The 8535-nt window shown below is 40.2% G+C and overlaps 1 protein-coding gene across 5 annotated transcripts in view; it reads left to right on the top strand.

The window, feature by feature from the left end:
* Positions 1–8535, top strand: part of DNAH8 (dynein axonemal heavy chain 8) — a 352138-nt gene that overhangs the window by 213277 nt on the left and 130326 nt on the right. For all 5 annotated transcript variants that reach the window (XM_047734783.1, XM_047734782.1, XM_047734781.1 and 2 more), the window contains 2 exons: positions 2186–2308; positions 3784–3914. In XM_047734783.1, the coding sequence (XP_047590739.1) occupies positions 2186–2308; positions 3784–3914 (254 nt within the window). The remainder of the gene's footprint in view (positions 1–2185; positions 2309–3783; positions 3915–8535) is intronic.

Below are 8535 nucleotides of genomic sequence, written 5' to 3'. Positions count from 1 at the left end.
TCTCTTAATATAATAGAAAAGAACTGAACATCTGTTTTAACTACTAACAGTTCAGTAAGATGAACAAGTGTGATACAAATATAAAACTCAGTAACTTCCTTGATGTGGAAGGCTGGCAAGTTATGGTTGTTGGGCCAGATCCAGCCCTCTGCCTGTGCTTTGTGAAATTTGTGAGCTAGGTAGGGTGTTTACATTTTTTATATGGGTGGAAAAAGAATCCAAAGGAGAAGAATATGGTGGGACATGTGAAAATTATATGGCATTCAAATTCAGCATTCATAGGCAAAGTTGTATTGGAACCCAGCCATGTGGATTTGTTTCCTTATGGCCCAGGACCACTTCTGCACTATGAGGGTGGAGGGGAATAATTGTAACAAACCATATGGGCCACCGAGCTTTAATCCTGCCCTTTGCAGAAAAAGATTGCCAACTCTTGCCAACAATCGTGCGAAAGAAACTATAATAGGAAGGTACTTCATTTAACAGCAACAAGTATGTAAAACATCTAGGGATAAACATGATAAAACTTGACTTGTTTAAGTCAACACATCATTCTCCTTAAATTAATGTATAGGTATGTATAATTAATGTATAGGTAATGTATAGATTTCATGAAGTTTGAACAGGACTCCAAAAGGACTTTTTTTCCCTCTGAGAGAGAGAGAGAGAGCGTGCACATGCATGCTTGTGTGGGTGGAGGGGATAGGCAGAAGGAGAGGAGGAGAGAGGATCTTTTTTTTTTTAAAAAGATTTTATTTATTTTTCTGAGAGAGAGAGAGAGAGAGAGAGAGCGAGAGAGAGCATGAGCAGGAGGTAGAGAGAAACAGGCTCCCCACTGAGCAGGGAGCTTGATGTGAGGCTTGATCTCAGGACCCTAGGATCATGACCTGAGACGAAGGCAGATGTTTAACCAACTGAACCACCCAAAATCTTAAGTGGGTTCCACGCTCAGCACAAAGTCCAAATTGGGGCTCAATCCCAGGACCCTGATATCATGACCTGAGCCAAAACCAAGACTCAGAGGCCCAGCTGACTGAACCACACAGGTGCCCCCCCAAACGGATTTTTTTTCAAGATTTAGTTTACTTGAGAGAGAGTGAGAACCTGGGGGAGGAGCGGAGGGAGCATGAGAGAGAATCCCAAGCAGACCCAGTGCTGAGTGCAGAGCTGATGTGGGGCTTAATCTCACAACACTGGGATCATGACCTGAGCCAAAAGCAAGAGTTGATGCCCAATTGACTGCTCCATGCACATGTCCCCCAAAAGGTTTTTTAAGCAGGGTCACAAACAAAGTAATTCTGAAGTGCATGTAGGTCAAAGAATTAAAGGGAGAGAAAATATTTACAAAACAAAGTATTTACTTCAAAACTGTTTGACTACATCAATGATGTAAAACTTCTGTGTGTTTTTTTAAAATCCATAAACAATATTAAAAAGCAAATACAAACAGAAATATTTGTTACATTCCAATGGTAGTTCCCATGGGTGGGAGTTGGCACTGGGGTTTCTGAAGGGGAAGGTCAAGGAATGATTTCATGCTGGCAACCAGCTAATGCTGTTAAGTTTCAGACCTCTGATAATGGAAGTAACTTATAGTCAACCAATCCACGAAAGATGTTTGGAAGTCCATTAGATTTTTATTTTTATTTTTTAAAAAACTTAATTGATTGGGCCCCTGGGTGGCTCAGTCATTAAGCGTCTGTCTTCAGCTCAGGTCATGATCCTAGGGTGCTGGGAGGAGTCCCGCATCAGGCTCCCTGCTCAGCAAGGAGCCTGCTTCTCCCTCTCCCACTCTCCCTGCTTGGGTTCCCTTTCTTGCTTTCTGTCAAATAAATAAATAAATAAAATCTTTTTAAAAAAGACTTTATTTATTTATTTGAGAGAGAGTGAGTGCAAGAGAGGGGAGGAGCAGAAGGGAAAGAGGAAGGAGGGAGAGAGTCTCAAGCAGACTCCACGCTGAGTGTAGAGTCTGATGCAGGGGTTGATCTCACGACTGGAGGTCACGACTGGAGATCACAACCTGAGCTGAAACCAAGAGTTGGCACTTAACCTAACCTAAATGAGACACCAATGCACCTCTCCATTAGGTTTAAAAAAAATTTAGAATTACTTTTGAGAGCCTTTACAATTGCTGCTTTCATAGATTTTGGCTCTTAAATATTTTTCTCTCTCTCTTTTTCCACAGGTCCCATCCTTTGACTTCCTGTCTGAAAAACTCCAGTTCTACCAGAGACAGTTCAATGAAATCATTAGAGGAACATCTCTTGATCTAGTGTTTTTTAAAGATGCAATGACTCATCTTATTAAGGTTCTAACTATTGACTATATGTTGATATAAGTAGATCATGTAAAAACTGGGTAAATTGCATAGACAGATGTTTTGAGAGAAGAAATATGTAGTTTCAGGCAGTGTATAGAAGAATGTCTGTAGATTGGGTTGTTCACTGTCTTAGAAAACAAAGGCTTAATCAGAAAACCCTTAGCTGAATCCATCTACATGACAGCAGATGCTTTTCAAGGACAAATTGATGGGTTTTTGTATTCAGAGCTTTTGACATGTCCAGAGTTTTTCCTTTCTAGAAAGTAAGCTAGAGAACCCTGTGAACATGTAGTCCAACTGTATTTTGGTATAATGGGAATCCTGTTCCCTTCCCTGTAACGGAAAAGTTGATGCTTTTAAAAATGTCAATTTCATGATTGGCTTACAGATCATGGGCAAACTGATGAGGAAAGAGCACAGGACTGGTATAAAAACAGAAACCAATTAGATAACAACACCCAAAGGAGCCGTTTGTATCATGTGTAGATTGAAAAGGAGTTTCTACGGGAAGTCCGAACACAGTGTCAGGAGGTTTGATAAAGAGGCAGTTTGTTCTGTGTTTATTATACTTTGTCTTCCCCAACATTGGTGAATTTCCAGATGTCCTAGGGCTGTTTCACATCTATCCACGTCACAAGTAACTATTGCATACTCACTGTGACAAGGTCTCGGAGGCCTGGGACCCCCCCAAGTGGTTAACATATTAAAAAATATAATGATAGAATTAATACCTACCACTGTGTTACTATCTGCCATCTGTCAAATTTCCATTTTTTTAAAAAAAGAAGCTTTTTAGTGATGATAATGAAATTAGTGATCCAACTAGACTTTCATCTTAATCAGTGGCATTAATGTAAAAGGCAGTTTTTAGCAATGTCTTCAATGGCCTGTGTAAGATGTGAGCCACAATTCCAGTCTTATCCTGATCAAGGAAATTAGCCATAGAAAAGCAACACAAGACTAGTCTAAGTCGTTTTCTACAAATGCCTTCCTGCCTTTCTTGTAAGTAGAATTTGGGTACTTAAAATTTTTTTCATTGGCAGAGATACAATAGAGGTAATATTCATTGTAGAGCAGGGTGTCTATCTAGGTTAGTGTGTTAGACTGAATAACAAGCGGATAATCCAAACCTTTCTGTGGACTGGGAAGAGTAGCTCCATCAGGCTTTGTGTCCGAAAAAAATAAAATTAAAAATTACACACAGACACACGCACAGAGAAAGTGGCTTTGAAATAGGAGATAGGAAAGCCAATTTGTTCTCTCTTTCATGATAGGCAAGGAAAGAATTTGAGTTGACTAAATCAATAGGAGGCATAACTTTAAAAAACTCTGACATATCCCATTAAAGGAAAAAGTCCAATGTAGTCTGCACGCGTGCATTCAAAATTTTGACTCATGTAGGGCAAGAAAATGTGAACAGTTGAATTCTATTTGTAAATATATACCGTTTTATTCCCAAACAGATTTCACGAATAGTTCGAACATCCTGTGGAAATGCGTTGCTGGTGGGTGTTGGTGGTTCAGGAAAACAAAGTCTTTCGAGATTGGCCTCCTTTATAGCTGGTTATCAAATATTTCAGATTACATTAACCAGGTAAGGTGAAACAAAACCCAGAAATACATTTTTTCTATAATTAATTTCTCTGAAGTAAAATGTTCACTTAAAAAATATGACAATTTGGCGTATATTTTAAATTAAATTTTTATGTAAGTATAACTTATTTAAGTAAATGTACAGAAATCATGGATGTCACAAAGTACGTACACCTCAGTTGTCAGTCTGCAGATGAAGAACTAAAATATCAGCACCCCGGAAGTACCCCTCAAGGGTTGTCCAGTCATTACTCTCTTAAGTTTAATCATACTCTGGCTTCTAGACCCACTTAGTTTTACCTATTCTTGAGCTTTCTATCCATCAAATGCTATGGGATTGACTCTTGGATCCAGTTTGTATTGCCTGCATAGTGTTTGGGGGTTTCATCCATGGTGCTGCATGTACCCATGGTTTGTTCATTCTTGTTGCTGGACAGAACTCCACTTTCTCACATTTTACCACAATTTGTTACCTGTTGTGCTATTGATAAACATTTGTGGGGATTTTTTGGCAAGTAGAGCTGTAAGGAGTATTCTTGCTCATGACTGAGTACACTTCTGGAGCTAGAACGGCTGGGTGTGGAGCGGACATATATTTAGTGTTCGTCCCCCTGAGGAGTTGTTTTCCACAGTAGTTCCACCTACACTTCCACCAGCAGTTCATGAGGGTTTCAGTTGCTCTGCATCCAGGAGCGCTTTCGGCACCGTGAGTCTTTCTCGCTTGAGCAGTGCTGGTGGATGTGTAGTGCTATGTCTCGGTGCCTTCTGTTTGCATTTCCCATGGCTAATGTTGAACCCATTTTCAGAACTTACTGGCTGTTTGGACAGATCTGTCTTATGTCCTTTGCTTATTTTTTTCCCCAGTTAGGATGTGATTCTTTCTCTTACTGATTTTTAGGAGTTCTTTATATGTTTTAGATCTAATTCTGTTGTCAGAATGTATATTGCATGTATCTTCTCCAAGTCATTGGCTTGCCTTTTCACTCCTGGTGGATCTTACTTTTTTTTTTTTTTTTAAGATTTTATTTATTTATTTGAGAAAGAGCGAGGGAGCATACTCACACATGTGCATGAGTGGGGGGAGGGGCAGATGGAGAGGGAGAAGCAGACTCCCAGCTGAGCTGGGAGCCCCCACTTGGAACTCGATCCCAGGACCCTGAGATAATGACCTGAGCTGAAGGCAGATTCTTAACCACCTGAGCTACGTACCCCTTAGTAGATTTTACTTTTATTATTATTATTATTATGTTTTTATGTCTAAATTACATTTTTTATTACGTTCAATTAGCCAACTTAAGTTACCAAATTTTTTTTCTTTTAGTGTTCTTTGTATTCTGTTAAAAAATATTTGTTTACCTTTTTTACCTATGAAGATAGCGCCTGTGATTTCCTTCGCATTTACAAACAAAATGTGCTCTTTCTACATTTAGAACTATAACCCACCTAGAATTTATTTTCTTATAAAATCTGAGGTAAGAGTTAAGATATAGAAATAGATATCCAATCACTCTCAACTCCATTATTGACAAGGTCATGTTCTTCCTGACACATTTCAGTGTCTTTGCTTCCCCATCAATCAACTGATCACGTCTTTGACTATAGTCTGTTCCACTGATTTATCTCTCTTTGTACTATTACCAACTGTTGTAATTACTGTAGTTTTAATATATTTTGAACAATTTTGTTGTTCTTCAGGATTGTCTTGAAAATTTGGCCTTTTGTAGTTCCTTCTAAATTTTAGGTCACTTTTTAAATTAATAATTTATACAAACTACTCTGCTGCCAAATAGATAAAAAAATTTAGTAAGGTACAAATGTTAAAAAAATATAAAGCATTAAATATTTAGAGATTAATTAAATTAAATCAGCTGTCAACATTTAAAAATTGGGAGATTTCACATAAAATGGATTTCGGACTTCTTTTCACACAGTTGGAAGATCTGGCAACACTGTGCCTACGTTCCCAGGTGGCTGGGTCTGAACAAAATGCCTCCTTAGGTGAGACATACAGTCCTCCAGTTTACCAGAGTGTTGACTGTATTTTCTTGTTTTCTGTTTTCTTGATGCTCTGGAACTGGGGTCTTGCTGACTGCCCCTCCCAGGGCAAGCCAGTTCTTTGAGACAGCAAATGGCTTGTTCCAGTACTTTTTATGTAAGTATAACTTATTTAAGTAAATGTACAGAAATCATGGATGTCACAAAGTACGTACACCTCAGTTGTCAGTCTGCAGATGAAGAACTAAAATATCAGCACCCCGGAAGTACCCCTCAAGGGTTGTCCAGTCATTACTCTCTTAAGTTTAATCATACTCTGGCTTCTAGACCCACTTAGTTTTACCTATTCTTGAGCTTTCTATCCATCAAATGCTATGGGATTGACTCTTGGATCCAGTTTGTATTGCCTGCATAGTGTTTGGGGGTTTCATCCATGGTGCTGCATGTACCCATGGTTTGTTCATTCTTGTTGCTGGACAGAACTCCACTTTCTCACATTTTACCACAATTTGTTACCTGTTGTGCTATTGATAAACATTTGTGGGGATTTTTTGGCAAGTTTACCCGTAGGTAAACCAACCAGTCCAGAGGTCCTACTCGGAACCACCCCATCTATCTGGCTTTCTCTGCCAGGAAGCAGTATTGCTCTGCCCTAATCACCCCAGAGTCAAGGACCAATAACTAGGGACAGCATCTGTGCCCCAGAGTCCATTGAAATGATTCAAACAAGCCAGTCCTAAATCTGCTTAGCCTGCCTACCTTTGACTTTCTCATGGAAACCACAGTTAAGGCTGTTGTCCATGGTTCCTCTCACTCCTTCTACCTCCTGACTGATCCTGGTGCTTCCCCATGGTTCCTCTCACTCCTTCCACCTCCTGACTGACCCTGGTGCTTCCCCAGGCAGCCCTATGTGGTGCGAAATATCCCCTCCTGTTTCTTGGTGTCTGTGAGTATAAGCTTCTATCTTCATGGCAGTCCTTTCCATGTCTGTGTCTCTTACCATACCTGACGAAACAAATCCTGGAAACATTTTAAAACAGCAGGGAAGATGGGAGTAGAGTGGAGTCAGAGGGGAAATTTGAAATAGGACCTCATAGTCCCTAGTATATTGGTAGGACTTAGTAACTGATTGGATACGGGGTAAAGAAGAGGAAATAAGGTCTAGAAGGACACACCTAGTCTCTCTAGTGGTATTTATCACACTGCACTCTAAAAATGCTTGTTCAGTCCTCTGTCTCTTTCACTGGGCTGTAAGCAACCTGCGGATGGACCATCGTAACCTTTGTCTTATCTACCATTACTATCAAGTGGGTACTTTTAACCGACACCGTAAAACTATCTGTTGAACAAAATAACAGTTTTGTGGGGGGGGGGGGGGGGGGGCGGGTAAAAGGAGAATTCAGTCAGTACATGGGGAGAGTGAAATGTTTGAGCACACGTTTTCCATAGTTCATGGGTGTGGAGTTCAGGAGTGGGTCCTAGAAATGTCAGCACAGATGTCTCACTGGAGTGAATACATACAAGGTAATAAGGAGTACGAGTAGGGTGTGTAGCTAGAAGAAAAGATGACTGAAGGAAGAATGCTGGGGTCTCCCAACATAGAGGAAGGGGACTTGCTTGCAATGGAGAATGAGCAGAAAAGGCAAGGCGGGGAGGAAAAAATCCAGAGTGGTTTCCAGAAGCCAAACTACATCTCAGCAAGCCATCTTACCAGTTTCTCCTAACGAATGTCCACCCCTGCTTGGCAATTATTTTATTTTATTTTTTTTTAATTTTTTAAAAAAGATTTTATTTATTTATTTGACAGACAGAGATCACAAGTAGGCAGAGAGGCAGGCAGAGAGAGAGAGGGAAGCAGGCTCCCCGCTGAGCAGAGAGCCCGATGCGGGACTCCATCCCAGGACCCTGAGATCATGACCTGAGCCGAAGGCAGCACGGCTCAACGCACTGAGCCATCCAGGTGCCCCTTGGCAATTATTTTAAAAGGCATGTATATTCTCCTTTCAGTGGAGTTCCTCTTGCCCAAGTCTACAAGACATGTTACTGTAGTGTCCCTCAGAAGGGGGTAGCTGCTTCTCCACTTTAAAATCAGCTCTTTATTCATTCCAGTGCACTTAAGCCAAATCATCTCTAATGCCCACAACAGCCTTTACAAACAGATACTATCTTCATTTTGCAGAGGAGGAAACAGAAGCTGAGAAATGTAAAGGAACATTTCCAAAGCTGCAGAATGGGGATTTGAACGCAGGTCCTTCTGGTTCGAATGCTGGTAGTCTTTCCGCTAGAATCTATGGCTTACACGAAACTCCCTGTGACTTGCACTGTACAACCTCCTTCAAGTGAAGATGTCTGTGTTGTTAATTTACTCATGAGGATTTATGCACAACACTTCAGAAAATGTCTGCTTTATTTCTGCACATCACCTCATCTCCAAGAGCATGTAGATTCAACAGGAAACAGTAAACAGAAAAGCAAAGACTAAGATCTTCTTGTCATAATCTGTAACTACATAATTGTAACATTTCAATTATTTATATCACATTGCATATGCATATTCTTCTGTAGGCTGTCTCTGTATTTAGCCACTTAATGAGATACACAAATTACCACTATATATAATTTATCGC

The sequence above is a fragment of the Lutra lutra genome, chromosome 6, assembly GCF_902655055.1.
Source record: "Lutra lutra chromosome 6, mLutLut1.2, whole genome shotgun sequence".
NCBI classification, from domain to species: domain Eukaryota; kingdom Metazoa; phylum Chordata; class Mammalia; order Carnivora; family Mustelidae; genus Lutra; species Lutra lutra.
Note: the sequence above shows the minus strand (reverse complement) of the source record. Positions and strands in the feature narration are given on the sequence as shown.